The 27,918-nt window shown below is 38.1% G+C and overlaps 3 protein-coding genes and 1 pseudogene across 3 annotated transcripts; 2 read left to right on the top strand and 2 right to left on the bottom strand.

Moving 5' to 3' along the window:
* The first annotated feature begins 2,677 nt into the window (after nucleotides 1-2,677).
* LOC111777609 (benzyl alcohol O-benzoyltransferase-like) lies at nucleotides 2,678-4,498 on the top strand. The gene is made up of 2 exons (XM_023657280.2): nucleotides 2,678-3,176; nucleotides 3,336-4,498. Exons 1-2 carry the CDS (start codon nucleotides 2,730-2,732, stop codon nucleotides 4,245-4,247), a joined length of 1,359 nt encoding a protein of 452 aa, XP_023513048.2. The 5' UTR covers nucleotides 2,678-2,729; the 3' UTR covers nucleotides 4,248-4,498.
* Nucleotides 4,499-7,475: 2,977 nt separating this feature from the next.
* Nucleotides 7,476-8,370, top strand: LOC147789058 (uncharacterized). Its single transcript, XM_087118488.1, has 2 exons — nucleotides 7,476-8,253; nucleotides 8,312-8,370. Exons 1-2 carry the CDS (start codon nucleotides 7,476-7,478, stop codon nucleotides 8,368-8,370), a joined length of 837 nt encoding a protein of 278 aa, XP_086974614.1.
* Nucleotides 8,371-10,378: 2,008 nt separating this feature from the next.
* LOC111777678 (benzyl alcohol O-benzoyltransferase-like) lies at nucleotides 10,379-11,926 on the bottom strand. The gene is made up of 2 exons (XM_023657385.2): nucleotides 11,470-11,926; nucleotides 10,379-11,385 (listed from the first exon to the last, which is right to left on the bottom strand). Exons 1-2 carry the CDS (start codon nucleotides 11,911-11,913, stop codon nucleotides 10,486-10,488), a joined length of 1,344 nt encoding a protein of 447 aa, XP_023513153.2. The 5' UTR covers nucleotides 11,914-11,926; the 3' UTR covers nucleotides 10,379-10,485.
* Nucleotides 11,927-16,430: 4,504 nt separating this feature from the next.
* Nucleotides 16,431-20,553, bottom strand: LOC111777772 (benzyl alcohol O-benzoyltransferase-like; annotated as a pseudogene).
* Nucleotides 20,554-27,918: the final 7,365 nt, after the last annotated feature.

Genomic DNA, 27,918 nt, shown 5'->3' with positions numbered 1-27,918 from the left:
TAGTTGTAGGCTCTATTCGCATCCTTAACGGAGTAAGTAACAAAGGGCTTTATTCTAGACTCTAGGAAGTTTGAGCTTAGTCTCTATTGCTATCTGAGCATTTGAGGTGCTCGAAATATCATGTGATTCTACTACTCACGGACCCGCTCTAAGTTCAAAGGAGGTGGTTCAACTTTTTTTAGCATCGCGGATATGCCAAGTAACAAGTCACATCTTTGGTATGGACTACGCTTCTATTCTTTGAGTTAGAGTAGCTTACTTTTCCTATGCAATTTGAAATCGATTTTCTAGGTCGAGGTGAAACTTCACAAATTCTCTCTCTAGTGGAAAAATTATGGTGTGCACCAGACAATCCATCATCCATGGAGGTTACTTGGTGAACTCATCCCACAGCACCCAAAGTCGGACAAGTGACCCCTTGAACATATTAGCTCCACCGACTAGCCGCATGATCCACATGCCCCCATTGGACAGATCTGCATTACCGGCATGATCCAAGTCCCCCATAGGATAGACCTACACTACTCACATGATCCATATACTCCATATGATGGATCAAGGTATTCCAACTTAACAGGTCATATAACCCTAACCGAATCAACAATGCATGGTAAGTATTTATTTATTTTTTTGTCCATCATTATCGGTAGAAACTGGGATTAAAGTTGGAGATTCAAATCACTACATCTTCACCTAGGCTAAAAAAAAACTAAAGTAATAAATAATTTCACTTTTTGTTTCTTTATTGGTCTTGCATGTGGCACGACTTAAGTGTGGTGGTTTCATTTTTGCTATTCATTTTAATCATATAGTGACCGATCGTTTCGACCTTGTCCAATTCATGAAAGCTGTAGCGGAGATAGCTCGTGGATCTTTTGCTCCATCCATTTTTCCAGTATGGCAAAGGACTCTATTAACCTCAAGGGACCTCCTAGAATCACTTGTCACCACCATGAATATGACCAAATTGTTGTAGCGAAAGCGGAAGTTAAGATCAATTGTACTCACAAACCCACGAGCAGAAATTAAACAAAGAGACAAAAATTTATGTGGTTCAGAGAGAAGAAATTCTTCTACATCTACGGGTGGTAGCCAATAACTATAACCAAAATGTTTAGAAGTGTACCTCTCACACTCTCACACTCTCACACTCTCACCCTACAAAATCTCTCAACAAAAGTTCATTCCAAACTCGACTTCTCCATATGACTCCACACGACTACCACAAAAGTTCCTTTTTATTGCTTCTACTAAAAGTCAGTCATTTTTATAAGAATATATATTTTTCTCTAAGTTTGAACACAAATATTAGACTATGTAATTACAAAATATATATATATAAATAAAATATTATATTTGAATCGAGTTGATACATGTTATTAATTCATTCAAAGATTAAAATCCACATAAAATATAGTTTAAATTTATCACTCACTGAAATATAGAAAAAAAACTTTACACAGGTCATATAATTGTCATAATGACAAACTATTCCAATGTTTAGAGTTAACTTCGTTTTGGTTAAGATACATTCTTGAAGTTCCATTGTCCGAATCTGATAATCAAGCAGCATAACATACAGTAACCAATCCAATTTTTCATGAACATACGAAACACATTGAAATAGATTGCAAAATAGTTCGAAAAAAGTTACAAGCTGGAAACATCAAACCGTGTTATGGTTTGTCATAGCTCGATAATAATGTGGACGCATTGGTTTGCTTTTTATACTTCCAAGAAATAATTGAATTTTTGAAGAAAATGCAGAACCAGAAATAAACCGTATAGAAGTTCGAAAACCACCCCAGTTAGAATCTCAATATGCTTGTAATCTTAAGTTGTTTTCATATGGCAGCAGAAGTCATTGACCAAGAGTACCTTTTATGTATCTCAGAACCCGAAGAGTTGCCTCCCAATGTGGTTTTCTTGGTTCATGCATAAATTGACTAAGCATACGATCTTCATTAATGAGAAACAGAAATCGGATCAAATGTGCCATTTTTATTAATGTCACAATGTTTAAATAGGATACAAGCTACCAACTAATACCTAATAATAAACAAAAATATACTACTAACCAATCCCTAGCTAGACTTTTAAGCTTCTTTTGAGGGTTAATTAATGGAGAGAGCACAATTAAAAGCCATAAGGGTTCATTTATGTGAAATAAATCCTCTAATTTTTTCAATAATAAAGACATGAAGGAAGGGACCAATTTTTATAATTACCAAGATATGGAGGTTTAATTATTGCAAATTAAAAGTTTTGTTTTTAGATTATTGAAAAAAAATTTGGGTAAAGTAATCTTTTCTAAATATGATTATTTATTTTTAGTGTCATTTTATTGCTTCTTTTTGTATTTCACTTGATTTATAATTTATATCAATATCGAACTTACGAAGATATAAAAATGTCGATAAAATTATTAGTCGATCGACGAAAATTTAATATTATTCTTAAATTTTTACATAATTGCAAACCATTTTTCATACTAATAACTATTTTATCTACTCATCTTTATTGAATTTACACTTTAATTCAAAGAATCCAAAAATATTTTAAAATTACATCACTCAAATGCATATTTATTATTAAACCCAAAGAATTATAAAATATAAAACACAACTGATGTTATTACAATGTGTCTCTTTTTAAATACCGCACCTTTCGTCTTCACACTTGCACATTGTTACTTCCAATATCAATTCTTATCACTTTACTCAGCAATCATGTCGACCATTGACTTTACCTTCAAAGTACGAAGATGCGAATCGGAATTGATTGCTCCAGCAAACCGTACCTTTTATGAGTTTAAACAACTCTCTGATATGGATGATCAAGAAAGCTTCAGATTTCATATTCCAATTCTGAACTTCTATGAACATAATCCAAGTTTAGAGGGGAGAGACCCTGTGAAGGTTATAAAGGAAGCAATTTCAAAGACGTTGGTGTTTTATTATCCTCTTGCAGGAAGATTGAGAGAAGGGCCGGGAAGAAAGCTGTTTGTAGAATGTACAGGAGAAGGAATCTTGTTCATAGAAGCAGATGCAGATGTAACCTTGGAACAATTTGGTGATGCTCTTCAATTTTCGTCTTCTTTTTCATGGTTCGAAGATGTTATATACAACGTTCTAAACTCTGACGGGATTGTTAATTCTCCATTATTGCTCATTCAGGTATATATATAGTATATATTTTTTTTTCCATGGTTGTCACTAAAAGGTGTGATTAAAGTTGAGATTCAAATCTATACATCTTTTACCTCCACTCAAAAAAAAATTAAAAAATTGAAGTAACAAATGATTTCACTTTTTGTTCGTTTATTGATCATGCAGGTGACACGACTTAAGTGTGGTGGTTTCATTTTTGCTATTCGTTTCAATCATACAATGGTCGATGGTTTTGGCCTTGTCCAATTCATGAAGGCTATAGCGGAGATAGCTCGTGGAGCTTTCGCTCCATCTATTTTTCCAGTATGGCAAAGAGCTCTCTTAAATGCAAGAGACCCTCCAAGAGTCACTTGTCGTCATCATGAATACGACCAAGTTGTTGTCACCGAGGACACCCTCATCCCAATCGACAACATGGCCCACCGCTTCATTTTCTTTAGTCCCCTCCAAATCTCCGCCCTTCGTCATACTTTACCCATCCACCTTCACCACTGTTCCTCGTTTGAGCTCATCGCAGCCTATGTTTGGCGCCTTCGTACCATTGCCCTTCAACTTAGCCCAGAGGAGAAAGTGCGCTTTCTTTGCCCCATGAACCTACGTTCTAGGATCAACTCTTTACCGATAGGATATTATGGTACTGCATGTGTTTTCCCTGCAGAACTCACCACAGCTGCAAAGCTTTGTGGGAACCCACTAGGTTATGCTATAGAGTTGATTAGGAAGGCTAAGGCTAAGATGACGAAGGAGTACGTGAAGTCTGTTGTGGATTTTATGGTAATTAAAGGACGACCACATTACACAGAACCTGGGTCATTCATTATATCAGACCTAATGAGAATTGGGTTTGAAGAGGTAGATTTTGGATGGGGAAAGGCTATTGTTGGAGGACTTACAACAGGAGGGCTTGGAACAACCCCTGCAATGATAAGCTTTTGTATACCTTTCATGAATAAAAATGGAGAAAAGGGAATTATGGTACCTCTATGCTTGCCTACTCAAGCCATGGAAAGATTTATGGCGGAATTTCATGCCTTGTCGAGTGTGGAACAATTGGTTGATGAAGTTGATAGCCATTAGCAAAGGATCATTGCATTTGCTTTGTAATAATAATAAAATGCTAAGTAGTGATACGCATGGTCCGAAAAATATCTATTTTGGGCTAAATTATGATTAAAGTTGGAGTTTATTTTAAAATTTTCTCCTTAGTTATAATATGCTTGCTTCTTCCATGAAAAAAAATTATGTTTTTTTTTTTTTTATATATATAATGTAATGGCTAATGGTTGTCACAAAATAAAACAATTTTACTTCTCTGAATATATTCCATTCTTGATTCTGAAATTTTTATTAAAAATTTCAAGATTAATGATGCAACAAATGTAATGAAGAACCTTTTTACCTACTTTTCAATGATATCTCTTTTAGCTGGTATGAATTTATGTTGTAGAAAAATTTATTAAGAAAATATATAAAAAAAAAATGGGTGAAAATCAATAAAGGAGCAAATGAGTCACTTTGTTCCTCAGCCCATCAGCCCATTATGAGGTCTTAGTGACATTGATAGAATACCTGCAAAAGAAAGGAAAAGTGAGAGAGAAAGGTGAGAGAAGTGGAAGAGAGAAGAAAGAAGGAGCCCCTAGAGTTCATTTCAGCCAAGACAGTGACGCAAGGAGTCTTTCTTGGAAGGGAGAGGAGGGGATCTGACCCACTACCCATCGGTCCAATTGACCCGCGGTCCAACCCGAGTGAATCAAATCGAGACCCGACTCGCCACCCAAACCGGCCCAGCGACCCACGACTGTAGGACATGACTCGCGCTTGATTCCTCAAAGTAGTATCTTTTCGGGCGCATGTAGGTGTGTGGCCGGGCGTGTAAGCCCCTTTTTTGCCCGTTCAACTTCTGTTTGCTCAATTTTCAAAGTGATTCAAATTCAAACAATATTTTTTATGTGATTTAGTACCTAATTGAAGAAAATCACACTTTTTGGACACCCTATTGTGTAGAAACGTTAAGCGAAAGGGCACGCATCAATCATCTAAGTCACCACACGGAATTTAGGAAGAAATGCTTGAAAAACTGGTTGCATGCATGCTAGTATATTTGCTTAGGTGGTAGCTTGTCCATGAAGTAATATGATTATGGATGCATAAGGTAAAGTATTATGAAAGTGCAATCATGTTTTATGCTTCCGCTATATATATGCATGTGTTTAATTCATGCTAAAAGAAGGATGAGAATTTTTTTGTAAATCTGCCCTCTTGAGTATGTATATTTATTTTGCAGGAATTATGTATCATGATTCTAGATAATTCAGGTGTGCACACCCATTTAATCCTACTTGATCAGTATCATGTGAGGACTAGGGACTTGTGGTTAGGTTGATTAGTTACCTAATTTAGACCTAACATTTCCCCTAGGAGCCTAACAGACCATCATGGCTTACGAATCACCTTATGAGTATTATTATGTTGCTAGATGTGTGAATGGTGTCAATAACTTCATGGGGGAACAGGGGTTTTCGATCAAACCCGACTAAACCTAACTGTTTCGCATGGAGAACGAGAGAACCACGCCGTATAGCCCTTAATCACGATTACAGGACGTCACGTCCATGTGTTGCACCGATCCTCTGACCTTTTCAATCTTTCATGGAGAGTAATCTTGGGTACGTTTTGGAATAGCTACTGGGTTGACTACATGTAATGGCTCATGATACAAGAAACAAAGATAAGTCTCTCGTTAGCACAAAAAAAGAGTATATTATCTTAGCCATGAACCAAGAGCCCCTAAACCTCACACGGTACAAGATGTTCACGACTTACACTACATCGCTTGGAACATAAGAAGCTTTGAGCATACAAATTCAGACAATGTCGCTTAGAACGCATGAATTCTTGGGCATACGTATACAAACCCTATCGTAGGGTACACATGAAGTCTTGGATATGGAATCTGACTACGTCGCTTGGAACGCATGAAGTCTTGAACGTAGGTTACGACTGTGTCACTTGTAACGTATGAAGCCTTGGACACAGGTTCTCAGATTCATGACTGTACCATAAATCTTAGGGGGAGTGTCTTGGAGAACAAAACAAGAACATAGAAAGTAACAAAAAAAACAAGACAACAATCAAGAACTAGAACATGGATTAAGATTCGAAGTTTTGAAGACAAGCACTTAGAACCACAACCAAGGCCCTTAGATCAGAACCAAAGCTCAGACCTCAAAATCCAAGGACTAAGGTCTTCGAGTTAGATTATGATAAGCACTCACAATTCAAGTACAGAACCCAAGGGCCTAAGTACTTGCAAACTAGAACCAGAACAAAGATAAGGAGTGTGATACTCCAGCATACCAAGGACACGATTAAGAGCCTGCAAGTAGGCTATTTACCGAGTATTTGTACTCATTCAAAGTTTTCCATATTTTTTAGGTAAATAAGGAGCTATTCAAGGTTGGGAGCGGACTCTGGAGTAGGTGTCATAGACAAGCCTCACTCGTCGTCTTCAACCCCTTTTGTTTTTTAAATATTCTTTGTATTAACTACTTATAATATGAACTCTATTTTGATGTAATATAAATATATTGTATATTATATTTTAAGTTCTTTTTTGTTAAAGATCATGTATTTGTTTAGATTGCTGTCAGTTAGTATCTAATTAAATCTCAGTTAGGAGTTAGATCTAGTTTTTTATTTGATTTAGTTTTGATTTGATTAGATTTTATTTTGATTTGTTTACGGGTTTGTTACCAGATTTTCTCCAGATTTTTAGGTAGATTTTCTGAATATCTTTGGTATTCTCTGTATAAATATGGAGCATTCTTGCTCTTCATAATTCAATCTTCTCATCAATCATTCACTAACTCACTCTTTCACTAACAATTGGTATCAGAGCTCTCTTCTTAAGGGATCTGTGAGATCAATATGGGAGGAGAATCCAGTTTTTCCGCTGTTGCACCACCAGTTTTCGATGGAGACAATTATCAAATGTGGGCAGTTCGTATGGAGACTTATTTGGAGGCCTTGGATCTTTGGGAAGCAATAGAAGAGGATTACGAGGTCCCTCCGCTTCCAGCAAATCCTACTGTAGCACAAATCAAAGTACAGAAGAAAAAGAAGACAAGGAAATCAAAGGCGAAAGCTTGCCTATTTGCCGCTGTATCTCAAATGATCTTCATGCGAATAATGTCCCTCAAAACAGCAAAGGAAATCTAGGATTATCTTAAGGCCGAATATGAAGGAGATGAGAGGATTCGTGGAATGAAAGCCCTAAATTTGATTAGGGACTTCGAGTTGCAGAAGATGAAGGAGTCAGAGTCGGTGAAAGAGTACTCTGACAGACTTCTCAGCATTGCCAACAAGGTGAGATTGCTTGGTTCTGTTTTAAATGATTCAAGGATCGTTGAAAAGCTGCTAGTCACTGTTCCAGAGAAGTTTGAAGCCACCATTACTACTCTGGAGAACACCAAAGACTTGTCAAAGATTTCTCTTACAGAGCTCTTGAATGCTTTACAAGCACAAGAGCAAAGGAGGTCTATGAGGCAAGAAGGGGTGATTGAAGGTGCCTTACGTGTTAAGCATCAAGACAGCAGCAGGTATAAAAACAATAAAAATTTCAAAAATCAATTGACGTATGGAGATTCATCTGCCAATTATCAGAAGACAAAAGGAGGAGGTTTCAAAAAATCCTATCCACCTTGCCGCCATTGTGAGAAGAAAGGTCATCCACCATACAAGTGTTGGAGAAGACCTGACGCCTTCTGCTCCAAATGCAATCAACTTGAACATGAAGCTGTGATCTGCGAAGCCAAAGATCTGGTGAAAGAATTAGATGCACAGGTAGTTGATCAAGAAGAAGAAGAAGAAGAAGAAGATCAATTGTGTATGGTCACTTCTTCCTCAAGCAAAGAATCAAGCGAGAGCTGGTTGATTGACAGTGGGTGCACAAATCACATGACATATGACAAGGAGTCTTTTGAGGAATTAAGAGACACCGAAGAAGATAAGAGAGTGAGGATTAACAATGGTGAACACTTGGAAGTCAAGGGTAAAGGCACAGTAGCTATAACAAGTTATGAAGGTACAAAATTTATTCCAGATGTTTTATTTGTGCCTAATATTGATCAAAATATCTTAAGTGTTGGTCAGTTACTTGATAAAGGCTATAAAGTGTTGTTTGAGAATAAGCCGTGCTTGATCAAAGATACTAGTGGCAAAGACTTGTTCAATGTCAAAATGGAAGGAAAAAGCTTTGCTCTAAATCCGACGGCCTTTATATCCAGAGTTAGTGCCACTGAGATTTGGCACAAAAGACTTAGACACTTTCATCATCGAGGTTTACTTCAGATTCAATCAAAGAAGCTGGTAGAAGAACTCACTCACATTGATGAGGATATGTCTCCTTGCCATACTAGTAATTTTGGGAAGCAACATAGGCAACCCTTTCCTAAACAGGCATGGAGAGGCTCGAAAAAGCTGCAACTGGTTCATACTAAGCTTTGTAGTCCTCAGCGAACACCATCATTAAATGGTAATCTTTATTACATTGCTTTTATTAATGATCTAACAAGAATGTGTTGGATATTCTTGCTGAAGCAAAAGTCAGAAGTTGCGGGTGTATTTTGGAAATTCAAAGCCAAAGTTGAGAATGAAGATGCATGCTTGATTCAGACTATAAGATCAGATAATAGCAAGGAGTACACTTCAGAAACTTTTAACCGGTTTTGTGAAGAGGCTGAAATTGAACATCAATTGACAACACCATACACTCCTCAACAGAATGACGTCACTGAAAGGAGGAATAAATTCATAATGGAGATGATGAGATGCATGCTTCATGAGAAGGATGTTCCAAAACGTTCTTGGGGAAAAGCAGCAAACACTGTTGTGTGCTTGCAAAATCGAATTTCAACAAAAGCTGTGAAGGATCTGACACCATTTGAAGTTTGGTATGGTTACAAACGTTCTTTAAAGTTCCTTAGAGTATTTAAGTGTCTTTGCTTCACTCACATTCCACAGGTCAAGCGTGATAAGCTTGACAAAAAGTCAGAAGTTGGCATCTTTGTTGGGTATAGCACTATATCCAAAGCTTATAAAGTTTTTCAACCACACACTAGTCATGTTATTGTGAGCCGAGATGTTCATTTTGCTGGAAATGAGCAATGGAATTGGGAAGAACTCACGAAGGTGAATCAGATTTCTAATGCACCAAACAATTTCTTTGGTAGCATGTTAGAAGAGTCTAAAGATGAACGACAAGATGCTTTGGTTGATGATGCACCTGTCCGAGGAGGAGCTTTCAGTGATCGAGAAAAACAAAATCTGGGAGTTGGTTGATCGACCTCTAAACAGAAAAATAATTTGAGCAAGATGGATGTTCAGAAAAAAGCTTGGAGTTCACAGCATCTAAACAAGGAGGAGTGTTAAAGATCATGTATTTGTTTAGATTGCTGTCAGTTAGTATCTAATTAAATCTCAGTTAGGAGTTAGATCTAGTTTTTTATTTGATTTAGTTTTGATTTGATTAGATTTTATTTTGATTTGTTTACGGGTTTGTTACCAGATTTTCTCCAGATTTTTAGGTAGATTTTCTGAATATCTTTGGTATTCTCTGTATAAATATGGAGCATTCTTGTTCTTCATAATTCAATCTTCTCATCAATCATTCACTAACTCACTCTTTCACTAACATTTTTTTTTTTTTAATTCGCTCAAAATTTATCCATCTTTTTACACTATTGAGTCAGCCTCGAAGTCGTGTTCGTGAAACAAAAACTCGATAACTCTCTAATCTCTTAATCTTTTTTCGTACTCTATTAATTGTGTATGACTAAGATATGATTCCTCTGTGTCAATAAGTGGCTATGGAGAATTATATTTTACAGGGGAGACAGTAGAATTTTATGGAGTTAAAGCATGTTGATAGTGTGATTTCGATTTATTAAAGAGTTGTTATTAGTAATTTACCTATTTGTTTAGTTGGTCACTTTACCTACATACATAATTGTTTCTCTTATTTGAAAGAAGAAAGAAGAAATAGCAAGAGAATCCTCTTTAATACTCTAATTTCGATACTCGAAAATAATTAAAGGGTTAGGCTAGTGTGAGGAGTACTAATAATTTGATAAATTAACTTCATACAATAGTTCAATTTATAAATTCATTATTTTTCTAGTGTTCAGCACAAAAGATAACAACATCAGAAATCAGCAAAACTAATAAGATCGCAAATTGTTATTATACATGTGTTCTAGTATATATGCGTCGTTTTATTTATTATAGAGAAGATGCAAGGAATGATAGCTTTTCAAGTTCAAGGAGTTCTTATGTTCACCAAGGCATCGAGTTCTGCCACGAACCTTTCCATGGCTGGAGCAGGCAAGCACAGAGGCACCACAATTCCCTTCTCCCCATTTCTATTCTTAAAAGGTATACAAAAGCTTATCAAACCAGGGACTAATCCAACTCCTCCACTCGCAGGTCCGCCATATATGGCCTTTCCCCATCCATAGTCCACCTCCTCAAACCCAGCTTCTGTCAAGTCTGCCACTAGCAATGACCGAACCACACTAAAATGGGGTCGCCCTTTCATAACCATGAGATCCACCATAGACTTCATGTACTCCTCCGTCACCTTTGCCTTAGCTTTCTCAACTAATTCTATACCATAACCTATATGATTTTGGGCAAGCTTATCTACAGTAGTTAAGGCTGCGGGTAAAGCAAATGCGTTGCCATAATACCCTAATGGAAAGAAGTTAAATTTGGTGCGTAAATTCACGAGGCAAAGAAGACGCACTTCCTCATCTTGACTAAGTTGAAGGGCTATGGTACGAAGGCGCCAAATGAATATTGTGAGAATCTCAGATGAAGAGCAATTGTGAAAGTGAGTGGGTAATGTTTCACGAATGATAGATAACTCAGTTGGGCCAAAAAAGAATGAACGTTGAGTCATGTTGTTGAAGGGAATCATGGTGCCTTCAATGACATTGTCATGATCAACTTGATCATATTCAGGATGTTGGCAAGTGACTCTTGGAGGGTCCCTTGCACTTAAGAGATCCCTTTGCCATACTGGAAGAATAGATGGAGCAAGAGCCCCACCGGCCATTTCAGCTGTGGCCATCATGAATTGGGCCATACCCAAACCATCTGTCATCACATGATTAAAACGAACGGCACAAATAAACCCACCACAATTGAGCCGTGTCACCTTCGTCGATGATTCAAGTAATTCAATTAGTCTTAGCTTCCAAATAATTTCTCGACAAATTTAGAACAAACCGATAGAGTATACCTGGATGAGCAATAATGGGGAATCAAGAATCCCATCAGAATTTGGAACGTTGTAAAGAAGCTCATCAATGTATGGATACGGGGGTTGAAGAGAATTCTCAAGTTGTTCTAGAGTCACGTCTGCATTTGCTTCAGTGAACAAGATTCCTTCAGCTGTGCATTCGACAAACAACTTCCTACCAAACACTTCTCTAATTCTGCCTGCAAAAGGGTAATAGAACACCAGTGTCCTTGCAACGGCCTCTTTTATCACTTTCACAGGATCTCTCCCTTCCATACTTGGATTATTTCTATAAAATTGTATCATTGGAACTTGAAATCTAAAACTTTCTTGATCATCAACATCAGAAAGTTGTTTCCACTCTTGAGGGGTAGGTTTTGTTGGAACAACTAATTCTGGTTGACATCTTTCTACTTTGAAGACAAGAGCAGTGGCCAATGACATTATGAGTAGAAAGAAATTTTCAAACTAATGATTTAGAGATGAACAATAAACTATTTATATACATGTGATAACATATCTTCCAATATCTTTCTCTTTTTACTTTTCTCTCTCCATTTAAATCAACCATGAATGAACCAAGTTGGGCAACATTGAAATATTGAGTCGTGATATCTATATGCTCAGATAAGATAGTCATTTATGTCGTTTTTGTGAAAAAACCAGAGGATTTGGAGTAGCTTTTTGTTTTACTTTTGTTTATTACTTTTTTTTTTTTTTGTTTGTTTTCTTTATATCATATCTTGATGTCCTACCAAGTAGTGAATCAAATGAGCTGAACATCCAATTTTGATGTTGAGAATACATTCATCATATTATCATATTGTTTTAAGATATTACTTCATATATTTATCATCCAACAGTTACAAGGTGAAAATCGAAACATAACCTATAGATAGGTAATTTGAATTTTTATCTAAAGGCTCAAATTAACGTATACATTTTTAACATTAATTTTTAAGTTGAATTATACAAACGGCCCTTCAAATATAGTGGTGGTCCATGACTAGACCATTATAGTGATTTAATAAAAAAAAAATCATCTATTATCTCTTTCATTAAAAGATAATCAATGTGATTTATCTTCCATTAACTTAAGCTATTTATCTATTGATTTATGTTGGAATTTTTAAAATTATTTTAAGTTAAATTATACAAATGGGCCTCGAAAAATAAAAGGAAAAAAAGTTTTACCATTGGCAAGCGTGCAAGAATTTTCTTGCATTAAGTCTTATCTTTGAATTGATTTATTTTTGAAGAGTTAATCAATGGAAATTAAGTCTATTAAATGTTTTCAAATGGTACTCTTTTAATGGAATGGAGTCGATATTTACCATTATACATAGAGGTTCAAGATTTAATATTTTGCGTTAGAAGTTGGAATATGGTAACAAAACACCATTCATCAAGGGTTGCTTGTGCAATTTTTCCTAATTTTAGAACCAAAAGTGCAAAAAATCATATATGAACAGCTACGTACCCTAAGTATGTGTCATAGTCCCTTAGTTGTGATGCCACTGTCAGTCGTACAAGGGAGCCTTGCCTTTACGTGAAAAAATGAGAGTATCACATGACTTGTATTTTAAGGAATACCTATCGAGGTTAAATATAATCACATACAATTTCATGAGTAGGACCTATCATAATAGTCTATTTTCCTACGGCGGCTATCCTAAACGAGCAATTGGATGTGTACTTAATTTCCCTACACACGGTCCACACGTGCGAGTATAGACCCACCAGTCGGTTTCCACACCTCTTGCGCCCCTTTCTGGTCTGGCGAGCATTCTCTGATAGCTGTTGATGTCGGACACCCGTTAGGGATAGCCACCGTCTTGGCAGTATTATGGTAAACATAATGATTGTTTTCCTACCTCGTAGCGTACGCATCGGTACTATCGTGAGGGAGAATGGGTATCTCCCGATGCATGAAAACACAATAATGCATGAGGTCCCAACATTTTTCCATTTTCATTATCATATACTACAACCTGCTAGCATCTTCCTTCATAACATATCATTATTATCATATTGTTTATCATATCTTCCATGTGTGTATCGGGGTTGTATTTCATACCTATTTGTTATTTAGCATTTCAATAAAATCATATCATACCTATTACATATATGTCATATCATAACATTTCCATGCTTCCAGACATAACAATTCACATTATGCACATATCATATCATATATCATAACAGTAACATATCCTGAGCATGCCTTCAACATATTATATCTTAACATACCATATCACAAAAATATCAATTCATCAATTACAACATAACAATCACGTCTCACAACATATACATATCATTTCATAACAGTTTGCATATACGGGCATATGACGCATGGGAAGCCACAGGCACGTGTCATCATAAAGCACACAATTATAACCAAATAACGGTAGAGCCAATTACTTGGTTGGCCTTAGCCAGCGCTTTCCTTAATTTGAGTACGTTCCCTCCTGTTTTTCGAAATTGCTCCAATTATCGCCCGTTTGTACGTTCCCTCCCTAATTTGAGTAAGTTTTTCTTTTCTGGCAAAGCTTACTACGCTAATTATAGGAGGTCCAAGTACCTCCTAGGGTAACTTTCTTGCTTAAGCTTGCTCTCCCTCAAAGTTCTTCACTCCATTTCCTCAACACTTAGACCCATCCGCTAGTGTTTATCCTACTTCTTATGGCATCCTCACCACCATGGAAATGTTGACTACCTACTAGCACTTACATAAGACCCAGCTTTGATTAGGATTGTTTGGATTTTATTGAGAGGCTTACAGATTGGAAAAATGCTTATAAAAATAAGAGAAATTTTACATTCTACTTTAGGAGATTATATTGAATAAACCTGTCAAGGAAGTGGAGAGTGAAGACGTTTGAAAAATCTGCTCTCAAATAAGATCCAAAAACGGTAAGAATTCGAGAAATGTCTATCTTGAATGTGTTCATCCTTTACCATAGCTAACGGAATTAAATTAAATTAATTTTATTTGATTATTGAATTGAAACTCTTCCATTTTGATAAAGAAACCAAGTAAATTTGAATTTGGTAGAAAAAGATATGAAAATCGAAAAAAAAAAAAATTAGGAAAGTTCACAATGGAGTGAAAATGACGGAAATCTACCCGTTTGAAATTCATATGCACGTGTGTTCATAGGAGATTGAACTTGCCTTGTCGAGCTCAGGAAGGCATATTTCACCTACGTAAGTAGCTACTTAGAATTTTCTCAAGTAATACTTGTAGGGATTGCTAGAACGTGCTAGTATGAAAACAAAATCTTGTTTTAGGTGGTTAGAATATGCATGATTAGGACTTAGAATGTGTAATTTAGGTAAAAATGTTATGTATGATATGGAAAACTACCGAAATGCCCCTAGAATAATAATTTAAGTTGCATGCCTACTTTAATGATTTCTGCTGTGTTTGAAAGAAGGATGAGATGTTGTGATCTGTGCTTTGGGCAATTGATGGATGTTATCTCCCCAGTTAGCATGCTCAAATGTTTAGATTATAATTTTCGTGTTTTAGGTGATTGATAGAAATATCTCCCTAATAAGTATGCATGAATGATTAGAGTATGTTTCGTATGGTTTAGGTGATTGATAGGAATATTTCCCTAACAAAGCATATATGAGTGAACTAAGCTAAGATTAGGGTGTTAGGGCTCGAGAGGTTTACACTTTGACTTAGGTCAGTACATTGCCAATAGGCCGATCACTATAGGATTGTGAGCAACGATCAGAGGTCTAGACCTAAATGTATCCAAAAGCTGGATTAGCCCCAGGAGCTAATCCCGAGCATCCTAGAAATGTGAGAAGATGACTAAACTACCTAGTTGCCCCTAAGAACATAGTGAACTTCCACGGTAACTAAGAATAATTAAGAAAGTTTAACAAGCCTAACAACAGTATATATAGTATCATCGAAACCCCGAAGCCACTTGAGTTACTATTGAGTTTAGGGTCGAGTCAACGTTGATGCCACGATTCCGTAAATCAGCCTTGAGGAGTTACATGGGTAGTTAGCTCGAGAACTTGTATTACGTGTAGAAATGATTCAAGGAAGAGGTGATTTTGTAAACTTGTATTGGAAAAAACTTAGGACTATGCAGGTAGATGACTAAGGATGAGTGCTCCTATAGAATGTATGAATGGAACAAAGGCTAAGGCCGCAATTCTATAAACCGATCTTAAATGGATGCTTGAGACTACACAGGTAGTAGGCTTATGATGAGTGTGGAAACGACCCTAGGCCTTCTGAACATGATCATGCCGCTATAAATCCGTCTTGAGAGTTGGATGTGAAATCATATGACTAGACCTAGTAGTTGGTAGGCTCATGCGTGTTCTGTGGATGATATTTAGACTAGCTAGATGTCATATTGTCTAATTGATGAGGTAGTGCCTCAACTGAGGATACTATTCATTTACTGCTATGACAATGCAAGCTTTTTAAGTATGAGATTAGAAAAGTTGGTTCACCATGAGATGAGATCCACAATCTGGAAGATCCGTAATGCTAGAACCAATAAATAACTTTTAGGCCCCAATAGGATCTATGATAGGCAAGAGATTCGATTGATACTAGACTAGAACTTCGTAGAGACTAGAGAAAAGCACATGAATACTTCATATGTTAAAAATGCAATGAGAGTCTGTAAGCAGGTTGATTATTGAGTATTTTTATACTCACATCTTTCCTCCTTTTTAAAGGTGTTCACAAGTTGCCGATCGAGTTGGGGAGCTTTCGAGAGTTGAGTGGTCACAAAGTAGTTCTCTGTTGACGATTTTTCAAAAAATATCAACACTTTTTAGACATTTTTTAAAATTTTTCTTGTGCCATCATGGTTTATAGTCTTAATAATTTGATAAATTTGCTTCCAACAACACTTTCAATTCACACGCTAATTCCTTTATAGTGTTTTGTAAAAAAGACAACAATATTGAAAATCAGCAAAACTAATAAGAACGTGAATGATTATTAATGTATGTGTTCATGTCTATCTATGCCTCCTTTTATTTATTATATTCAGCCGAAGCAAGTAATGATAGCTTGTACATTTCTCAATTTCAAGGAGTTCTTATGTTCATCAAGGCATCAAGTTCTGTCACGAACCTTTCCATGGCTGGAGCAGCAATTTTGAAAGAAGCTTGGGGGAGGAGCAATTTTGAAAGTGGATAGGTAAAGTATCGCGAATGATAGATATCTCAGTTGGGCCAAAAAAGAATGAACGTTCAATCATGTTGTTGAAGAAAACCATGGTGCCTACAACGTCATGATCATCTTGATCATATTCAAGATGGAGGCGAGGAGGGTCTCTTGCACTTAAGACAGCTCTTTGCTATACTGGAAGAATGAGCCATTTCAGCTATGGCTTTCATGAATTGGGCCATACCAAAACCATCTATCATCACATGATTAAAACGAAGAGCGAAGATAAAGCCACCACACTTGAATTGTGTCACCCGACAATTCAAATAACCAAATTAGTCTTAGCTTCCAAATTAATTTGTTGCCAAATTTAAAACAAACCAATCAAGTATACCTGGATGAGTAATAATGGAGAATCAAGAATCCCCTCCGAATTTGAAACGTTGTAAAGAAGCTCATGCATGCATGGAAATGGCAGTTGAAGAGAATTCTGAAGCTGTTCTATAGTCACGTTTGTATTTGCCTCAATGAACAAGATTCCTTCACCCGTGCATTCGACAAACAACTTCCTACCAAACCCTTCTCTAATTCTGCCTGCAAAAGGGTAATAGAACACCAACGTCTTTGCAACTGCCTCTTTTATCACTTTCACAGAGTCTCTCCCTTTCATGCTTGGATTATTTCGATAGAATTGTATCATTGAGAAATGACATCTAAAGTCTTCTTGATCATCAATATCATAAAGTTGTTTCCACTCTTAGAGTGTAGGTTTTATTGGAACAACTAATTCAGGTTGACTAATTTCTACCCACGAGACTAGTGGCGGACAACATTATCAATAGAAAGAAATTTTCAAATCAATGATTTGGGGATGGAATGAACTAAGTATGGATAAACTATCCCCTCATGTCTCTTCGCATATATTTCTTTCCGTGCCTTTCTCTCTTCAATTTATACCAACCATGATAAAATCAAGTTAGGCGACACTTAAATGATTGAAAGGTTTCATCTTCACATACATACAAATATGAGGGGTATGGGGGTATCTTTTTGTTTTCGTTTGGTTTGTTTGGTCAATCTCCCTCTTCTTCTCACGGCAAGAAATAATAGATACGATAGCTTAGAAAAATTGTCAAAAATTGTGCGAGGGTTTCTTAGGTTCTCTATTGTCAAAAATAATAGATACAAATATGAGATTTTTAGGTTCTCTATTCCACAAATGTTAAATCACGAAAAAGAAGAAAAAAAATACAGATAAAGTTCACTTGAAAAGTGTGCGAGGGTTTCTTGCATTAAATCTATCTTTGAGTTTCTCATTTTTTTTCTTTAAAGGGTTAATTGATGGAGAGAGTGTAATTACAAAATAATTAATCAATGGAGAGAGTGGAATTAAAAAAGATAATCAATGGAAGTTAAATCTATTAAATGTTTACAAATGATATGTAATTGAGCACGTTACGACAAACGATACACACGTTTTAATAGACGGCTGACGACTCGAATGTAAAAAATGTGTAACGACCCTAAATTTTCTATTTAACCTAAGTTTACTACCATACACATATCTGGAACATTTAATACATAATTAAATCAATTGAAACTTTATAATAAAATCACTTTAATATGGCATGCTTCTTTTAATACTTTTGAAGAAACTAATACAAATAAAAATAAAACGAAAAACAACACCAAATGAAATGTCCTATACTAACCTATGTGCTACTAAATGGCAATGCAACTAACCTATACTAACCTATAGTCTACTAAAAATTAAATACGAATCTATCATAACTATGTGCCACAGTCTCGTGATTGTGATGTCACCGTCAGCCTTACAGGGGAGCCTTGTCTTTACTTAAAAAATAGAGTAGCACGTGTTAAGTATTTTAAGAAATACTTAGTAAGTGACCCCTATCAGGGTTAAAATGAAAAGACATATAGTTGCATGCATGTGACCTATCATAATAGTAGATTTTCCTACGGCGGCTATCCTAGCGAGTAACTTGAATGTGTAATTAATTTACCTACACATGGTTCACATGTGCGAGTATGAACCCACCAGTCAGCTCGCAGACCTCCTGGATCCCTTTTTGGTCAGGCGAGCATTCTCTGGGAACTGTTGATGCTAGAGTTAGGAGTAGCGATCGTCATGGCAGCACTATATCAAACATAATGATCGTTCCCCTGCCTAGTAGCGTACACATCCTATCGTGAAGGAATAGGGGTATCCCCCGATGCATGAATGAGGTCTCAATATTTTTCCATTTTAATTATCATTAATACAATCTCGCTAGCGTCTCGTTCATATCATATTGTTTTCATACCATTTTTCATAATATTTCTCATAACATTTATCATAATTCTCATGTGTAGGTCGGGTTGTATTTCATGTTGGCTTGTCATTTCGCATGTCAATCATAAGAGACCATTTATGTCACATATCATTCATATCACATACGTTTCTCATGCTTTTAAACATATCAATTCATAACGTGCACATATCATAGCATGTATCGTAACGGTCATAATAATAATAATAATCTCTAGCATGTCGATAACATAACATATTATAACACAACATATCATCAAGCATATCAGTTTACCAAACAGAGCATAACACGCATCGCATAACTCTCCCATATTATTTCATAACAATCTATATATACGGTCTATGAAAAATGCGAAACCACGGGCACGTGTCGTCATATAACATATAATTTATAACATAACGACCGTAGGGTCACTTACTTAGTTGGCCTTAGTCGGCATTCTCCTTAATTTAATTAGGTTAGTTCTTGCTCCTCAAAAGAGTTCCAAGCTATCGTCGGTTGTCGTTTCCTATTAGATTGTTCATCACCTTTCGTTAGTATTTCACAATTTTAATATAACAGGATGAGAGAAACGCCCATAAAGCCCTACCATCATTCCCTAGAAGAGCTCTGGGCCTTTTTTTTCACCTGGCTTCCTCAAATTAACTTCCTAACAAATTAATTGCATTTGTCATTATAAGTTTATTTCAACCAAACTCCCCCAAAAACTTAAATGCTCCTGCCATCTGTCATGCCAATCATCTTCTTGTATTGGTCGAAAAGTACTTTCGGTATGGCTTTTGTAAAGATGTCTGCAACTTGATCCTTACTTGCCACATGCAACAATTCCACGTTTCCTTCCTTCACATGATCTCGGATAAAGTGAAATCGAACGTCAATATTTTTGCTTCTTTCATGGTTCACTGGGTTCTTTGCCAACTCAATTGCTGATTTGTTGTCAACTTGAATCACGGTTGCACCTCGTTGCTTTAGTTCCAACTTGCTCAACAAATTTTTAAGGCATATCGCGTGACGCACACACCAAGATGCTGCCACATACTCAGCTTCACACGTCGAGAGTGTCACAACCAGTTGTTACTTTGAAAGCCAAGTAAATGTTGGGTTGCCCATAAAGAATACATAACCCGATGTACTTTTCCGATCGTCTCTGTCTTCACACTAATCACTGTCAGAGTAATGAACAAATTTGTAATCTTTTGTTTTCGAGTAGAATAACTCAAGTGACACCGTTCCTTGGATGTACCGTAGGACTCGCTTTAACGCCTTCCAATGTGAATAAATTGGCTCCTCCATGAACCGACTTATTATGCCGATACTTAATGAAAGATCTAACCTTGTACATGTAAGATAGCGAAGGCTTCCTACCAAGCTCTGGTACCTATTTGCATCTACTCGTTCTCCTTCATCGTACTTTGAGAGTTTTGCACCTGGTTCCATTGGTGTTGATACCGGGTTGCAATTTTCCATCTTGTACTTCTTCAAAATCTCCTTTGCATATTTCTCCTGTGATATAAAAATATCCGTCTCTCCTTGTTTAATCTCCAAATGAAGGGAAAACTTCAACAAGCCCAAGTCTGTCTTCTCAAATTCTTGTGTCATTGTGCTTTTGAACTCTTCCATCATTTCATCATTGTTGCTTGAAAAGACGAGGTCATCGACATAAAGAGCGAAAGTATCACATTACCTCCACTATTCTTGGTGTAAAGTGCATGCTCGTGGGGACATTGCTTGTACTCATTCTCCTTGAAGTATGTATCGATATGAGTATTCCATGCTCACGGTGCTTGCTTCAAGCCGTAAAGCACCTTCTTCAATTTTAGTACCTTCTTCTCTTCCCCAATTTTCATGTACCCGGGTGGTTGTTCGAGGTAGACTTCTTCTTCAAGCACACCATTCAAGAATGCTGACTTGACATCCATTTGAAAAATCTGTTGGATTTCGATAATCGGCCAGGGAAATCCTTTCTTTTCGGTGAGAGGAAATTGTCGAGGAGGTTGTTGGAAGAAAAATAAAATGCGTAAAATAACAGAGAGAAGGTCTGAAAGTTTGAGGTTGTTGGAAGAAAAATAAAATGCGTAAAATAACAGAGAGAAGGTCTGAAAGTTTGAGGTTGTTGGAAGAAAAATAAAAGTTTGACTGCTCTTCAAAATCAGGTTATGAAATCTTGTAAACAGATTTCCTAGAGTTGGCGCGCCGCCAGTCCAGGTGGTTCACCTCTTCCTAATAGGATGGTGTCGTGCCCTTCGATCTTCGACGACGGAGCCGTCGCTGAATTTCACCGTCCCGCGAATCTCCGAGTCAAGCTCGGAGAACGCAGACTTGGCCCCGGTCATATGGTTTGTTGCCCCCGTGTCGAGGACCCATCGCCATATGGTTTGTTGCCCCCGTGTCGAGGACCCATCGCCATATGGTTTGTTTCCCCCGTGTCGAGGACCCATCGCCGGTGCTCTTGCTGCTCGCCTCTTTCACCGATTTGAGCGAGCAATCGCTCCTCCTTCAGTTGAATTGGCTCCCCAGCCGGTGCATTTGTTATGCACAGTTGGAGCTCTTCCTCTTCCTCGGGTTCGACGCTCACTGGAGCAGTTATGCCGTCGTCGATTACCTCTGTGGATTTGGGGAGCTCTTCCTCGGGTTCGACGTCAGGTAGGACTGATGCAGTCACCATGAAAAGGGCCGGCTCATCCTCCTCGGGTGAGCCACATGGGCCTTTTTGGCCGTCTCCTTGTTCCAGCAATTCTTGCTCAGGTGACCTCTCTTCCCACAGTACGAGCACTGAATTGGCCCGTCATCAGTCGACTCCTCCTTCTTTTGATCCGCCTCTTTCCCGTGCATGCACCGCCGAGATTTCCACCGGCTGGAGGGCCCATTGCTCTCGCCGGTGTCGTCACGGAGCTTTAGGCGTGCAAGCCATTCCTCACTCAGTGAGGAGTAGACGACCCTCCTTGTCGATAGCTGAAATGGTATTTTTCTTCCGCTGCTCGACATTACGCAGTCTTCCGGTCACACCTCTTCCACCGTTAGGTCATTCACGTCAAGCAATGTCTCGATTAAAATTGCAACTTGCTCGAGGTGATCGGGGACGACCTGCAGCGCATCTTCTTCACGAACACCAGTCGATCCTCCCGATACTCAATCGTTTCTCCTTCCTCTGGCTCGACAGCGTGCCATAACCCTTGCGCCTGTAGGTTGACGCGCATCAACAAGGGCCACTCGTTATAGTTGGACCTTGTCAATATCGGATACTGAACGACGGCGGTCGTTGTCTCCCTGATCCACTCGCTCAACGACAACTCGACGCCCATCATCACGACATCGGCCTCTTCGTGGTGGTGATGGAGATGCCTGCACTTGACGGCGGCGTGGAGGAGTGAGCGAGCCTACTCGGGATGGACCCCACGATGTGCTTATTTTCGCCCTTTGCATTTTCTTCTACTCGAGAACCTGAGACCTGTGTGTTGTTAGGTCGACACTCTAACCACTTGAGCTATTCAACTTGATTGTTGATAGGATGGCTCCTCCGCAATGATATACACCGATGGCTTCAACTTGGCTCTGATACCACTTGTTGGATTTCTATAATCGGCCAGGAAAATTCTTTCTTTTCGGTGAGAGGAAATTGTCGAGGAGGTTGTTGGAAGAAAAATAAAATGCGTAAAATAACAGAGAGAAGGTCTGAAAGTTTGACTGCTCTTCAAAATCAGGTTATGAAATCTTGTAAACAGATTTCCTATTTAAATATAACCTATCCTAAAAATGGGTGGAGAGTGGCCAACTGAATCTGTGCCACTTCTAGATAATTGCCGTCTAAGAATTCGCTCATCCATTCGACGTGTTTGTCATATGGTGAAAGGGAGAATTAAATGTAAACGTGTGAATCTAAATAAGGAAAAACAAAGGTTTTATCTAATAAAATCGGCCATTTGAATTGAGCCACTTGGGAAATGATCAATCGGATTGTCTCCATTCTTGCGACGGGAGCAAACACTTCGTCATAGTTAATTCCCGCCTTTTGCTTGTATCCCTTTGCAACAAGTCGCGCCTTGTACCGCTCTATCTTGCCCTGAGCATTCATCTTTTTCTTGAATACCCACTTCACATCTATGGGCTGACTTCCTTCTGGTAATTCTTTCACCTCCCATGTATTGTTGCGATGAATCGCTTTAATCTCCTCATCCATGATAGTTTGCCACTTCTTGTCTCGCACCGCCTCTTCAAAGCTTATTTCAGCATCTGCCAGAATACATAGAAGGTGTACCTCATTTATTGAATCATACAAGTCTCGCAAACTTCGCATTTTGGGTTGTCGTGGTTCATTTTCATCATCGGAAATTTCTGAGTCTGTTGGTGCACTTGTTGGTGCAACGACTGATGATTCTCCAACTTCGATATTAACTTTCGTCGAATTGTTCCAGTCTCATTCGCTTGCTTTATTTACTCGCACATCACGACTCACTATCGCCATCTTTCTTATCGGGTCAAGTAGCTTGTATCCTTTTGTCTTCTCATCATATCCAATAAAAATATACATTTTGCTTTTGTCTTCGAGCTTCGTTCTTCGTTTATCCGGTATGTGAGCATAAGCCACACCACCGAACACTTTGAGATGAGAGATTGTAGGCTTTTGTCCGCTCCAAGCATCTTGTGGTGTTTGATCATCTAACTTCGCATGTGGACATCGATTTTGTACGTAGATGGTGCATTGCACGGCTTCTGCCCAAAATTCCTTTGGCATCTTTTGCTCTTGAGCATTGATCGAACCATGTCGAGAATGGTCCGGTTCTTTCTCTCGGTCACACCATTTTGTTTAGGGATGTAAGGTGCGGTTAGAAATCGCCTTATGCCTTGCTCCTCGCAATACTCTATTGTCTTTTGACAATTGGTGAGAGGAAATCGTTGACAGAAAAAGAGAGGAAATTTGTTGGAAGAAAATCAAAAACTGAAAGCGTAAAAATTAATCGAGAGAGAAATCTTGGGATTTGACTTTGTTTTAAAAAGCGGTGATTTTATTTCGTATCAAATTCACCTATTTAAATAATTATCATATCCTAAAAATGGCCGAGAGTGGCTAGCTAAATCTGTGCCACCTCCCTCCAAATGACCACCTAAAAAATTGGTAATTTATTCGACGTGTTTGTCAAATGGTCAAACAAAAATATTAGATTAACTGATTAAAAAGCATGTAAAACCTAAATAAGGAAACCTCAGGCTTTTATCTAACATACTCCATGAAAGTTGTCGAAGTATACTCGCCACCTCTATCGGATTATATAGCTTTGATGTGTCTACTAGTTGCCTTCTCCACCATCACTTTGGACCTTTTGAACACCTCGAATGCTTTGGATTTTTCTTTCAGAAAGTAAGCCCAAGTTTTCCGTCAGTAATTATCGATAAAGGAAATGAAATACCTCTTTCCACTAAAAGACTCGGGGGTAATTGGTCCACATATATCTATATGGATCAACTCGAGAGGTTGTCTAACCCAAAATTCAGCCTTCTTTTGAATTGAGGTTCTCGCATGCTTGCTGAGCACGCATTCTTCACAAAATTTTCGTTCAAAGTCCATGTTTGGTAGCCCATGCACCATATTCTTCTTCGCTAACTCCTTTAGGTCGTCATGATGTAGGTGACCAAAGCAGAGATGCCATAGTGATGCCTTGTCTTCTACGTCGACTCGCAAACACTTTTCTCGTATGCTTCTTAAGTTCAATTTGTACATCCGATTTCTTCCTATCTCGACTCGAGCAACCAAACGCCCTTGCTTATCATTCAAGTGTAGCCGGCGGTCCTTTAAGAATATCGAGTAACCTTTCTCTGTGAGTTGTCCCATACTCAATATGTTGGTCTTGAGGTGTGGTAAGTAATAAACATCTTGGATTAACCCCATTACACCATCCTTTTGCAAGAAATGCATAGTACCTCGGCCTTTGACCTCCACCTTTGACGCATCTCCAAATGACACATGACTATCTTCAATCTTTTGCATCTCTTTGAATAGGTACTCGTGACTGCACATATGGTTGCTTGCCCCTGAGTCGAGGTACCACAGAGTGTCGTTGTTGATGTTGTCTTCTTGAGCCATCAAGAGAAGACCTTCATTTGTTATGTCTTCCAGGGCTAGGTTGGTTGCTCCTTCCATCCTTTTTCCGGCTCGACAATCTTTTGCAACATGCCCCACTCTGCCACAATTGTAACATTGATCGGAGTTACAATTATTTGCATAGTGGCCATATTTTTGACATTTATAGCACTGAATGTTGGAATAGATTGATCGGCCGCCTCTTCCTTGACTGTGTCCTCTTCCACGCCAATTTGCTTGACTTGACTGTCTCTTCTCCTTATAATGTCCTTCATTACTGCTGCCTTGACCACCTCGACCATTTTTGTGACTTCCACGACCTCTACCTTGAATATTTTGAGAGTAGAGCACATTTTCATCTTTTATTGATGTCTTGGTTTGAAGTGTTTGATCGAGTGTTTCCTCCTTCTTCTTCTTACATTGCTCGTATGCCTTGAGAGAACGACGAGCTCATCGACCGTGAACGTCGCTAGGTCCTTTGACTCTTCTATCACACATACAACATTCTCAAAGCTGTTGATTAATGACCTCAAGATCTTCTCCAACTCGCCACGAAGAGTTTGGAGACGCACTTGCTTGACTCGTTCAGTTCCTTTGAACACATTTTCTAAAGTGTCCCACGCTTCTTTTGAACTAGTTGCCCTGACAATCTTCTCAAAGCCCGACTCGTCAACAGCTCGGAACAGCATGTATAATGCCGCCTTATCCTTTGATCGCAATTCTTTGAACACCTTGTTTTGTGTCGCCGTATAACCCATGGTATTCTTTGGTTCTTCGAAACCTTCTTCGACCACCTCCTATGTATCTTGAGAACTGAGAAGAGTTTTCATTTTGATGCTCCAATTCTCGTAGTTCGTCTTCGTTAGTCGCGGTAGCGGCATTTGACCCATCACATTCGCCATCGGCTCTAATACCAATTTGTTAAAATAAAACTCACAAATTTGTGAAGTAATCTCACACACACTAACGATAGAACGCTCCAATACCGCTTTGTGAAAATACTACTCGCGTATTTGTGAAGGAGATGTTGAGAGAGGAGAGACAAGGAGACAAAGAACACTGATATTATCAAAAACCTTTTCTATTGCTCTGTATTTCTTTGCTCTCAGTTTTTGTTTGACTTGATAGGAAAAGGATTAGGTATTTATAAATTTTCTAACAAGGGGAGATAAACGCACATAAACCCCTCCTATCATTCCCTAAAAAAGCTCTAGGCATTTTTCTTTTACATGACTTTTTCAAATTAACTTTCCTAACAAATTAACTGCACTTGTCATTTTAAGTTTATTTCAACAAAAGATACCATGGGTTATAGGGCGGCACAAAACAAGGCATTGAAAGAGGTGCGATCAAAGGATAAGGCGGCACAATACATGTTGTTCGGAGCCATTGACGAGTCAAGCTTAGAGAAGATTGTCAGTGCAACTACTTCAAAAGAAGCGTGGGACATTTTAGAAAAAGTGTTCAAAGGAGCCGACTAAGTCAAACAAGTGCGTCTCAAAACTCTTTGTGGTGAGTTGGAGAGCATGAAGATGAAGGAGTCAGAAAGTGTATCTGACTACATCACGCGTGTACAAACTGTGATAAACCAACTCAACTGAAACAGATAAATGTTAACCGAGACGCGAGTTGTGGAGAAGATTTTGAGATCATTAACCAACAATTTTGAGAACGTTGTATGCGCGATAGAAGAGTCAAAGGACCTAGCGATGTTCACGGTCGACGGGCTCGCCAGTTCTCTCAAGGCCCACGACCAACGTAAGAAGAAGAAGGAGGAAACACTCGATCAAGCACTTCAAACCATGACATCAATCAAAGATGAAAAGGTACTCTATTCTCAAAATTTTTGAGGTAAAGGTCGTACCCGTGGAAGTCGTGGAAATGGTCGCGGTGGTCAAGGTAGCAATCATGAAGGATACTATAAGGAGAAGAGACAGTCGAGCCAATCAAATTGGCGTGGAAGAGTATGCGGTCAGGAAGAGGCGGCTGATCAAATTATTCCAACATTGAGTGCTACAAATGTCACAAATTTGGTCACTATGCGAATTATTGTAACTCCGAGAAAAATGTTAATGCCACAATGATTCCTATGTGAAAATTAGTATTTAAACTTATTAATAAAACATAATCTTCATCTTAAAATACTGCTATGGACTTACGTGCTTGAAAACATCTTTAAAACGTCACAATGAAAGACTAAATATAAATAAATAAACATTTAAATTAAAAATAACCTAAACTAGCTTATGTCTAAGAACATAAATGCATCTACCCTATTCATGTGCCATGGTCTCGAGTTTTAATGTTGTCGTCAGCTGTACAGGGGTGTCTTGCCTTTACCTGAAATAGAAGTAGCACGTAGGTTGAGTATTTTAAGAAATATTCAGTAAGTGATCCCACTATTTGGGTTAAGTGCAAACACATACAATTTCATGAATGGTCGATCATAACAGTCTATTTTCGTACGACGTCTATCCTAATGGGCAATTTGAATGTGTACTGAATTTTCCTACAGACGGTCCACACATGCGAGTATGGACCCACCAATTGGTTTGCACATCTCTTGGACCCATTTCTGGTCGGGCGAGCGTTCTCTAGTAGCTATTAATAAACATAATGATCATTCTCCTACCTCGTAGCGTTTGTGTCCGTACTATCGTGAAGGAGAAGTGGTATCACCCAATGCATGAGGTTTCAACATTTTTCCATTTTCATTATCATTTAACACAACCACACTAGCATATTCTTTCATATCATATCATTTTGTCATATCATTTCTCATATCGTTTATCATATCATTTATCATATCTTTCATGCATATGCAAGAGTTGTATTTCATATTAGTTCGTCGTTTTGCATGTCAATCATATCATATTATTCATGTTACA

The sequence above is a fragment of the Cucurbita pepo genome, chromosome 16, assembly GCF_057944985.1.
Source record: "Cucurbita pepo subsp. pepo isolate OVF chromosome 16, ASM5794498v1, whole genome shotgun sequence".
NCBI lineage: Eukaryota > Viridiplantae > Streptophyta > Magnoliopsida > Cucurbitales > Cucurbitaceae > Cucurbita > Cucurbita pepo.
This window is presented reverse-complemented; position numbering and strand designations above follow the sequence as displayed.

Excerpts from the sequence above, each read along its gene's own strand:
- LOC111777609 (XM_023657280.2), top strand. The coding sequence starts at position 2,730 with ATGTCGACCATTGACTTTACCTTCAAAGTACGAAGATGCGAATCGGAA. Across the intron at positions 3,177-3,335 it reads CTCCATTATTGCTCATTCAG|GTGACACGACTTAAGTGTGG; the intron begins GTATATATATAG and ends TTGATCATGCAG.
- LOC147789058 (XM_087118488.1), top strand. The coding sequence starts at position 7,476 with ATGAAGGAGTCAGAGTCGGTGAAAGAGTACTCTGACAGACTTCTCAGC. Across the intron at positions 8,254-8,311 it reads AGCTATAACAAGTTATGAAG|TGTTGGTCAGTTACTTGATA; the intron begins GTACAAAATTTA and ends AAATATCTTAAG.
- LOC111777678 (XM_023657385.2), bottom strand. The coding sequence starts at position 11,913 with ATGTCATTGGCCACTGCTCTTGTCTTCAAAGTAGAAAGATGTCAACCA. Across the intron at positions 11,386-11,469 it reads CCCCATTATTGCTCATCCAG|GTGACACGGCTCAATTGTGG; the intron begins GTATACTCTATC and ends TCATCGACGAAG.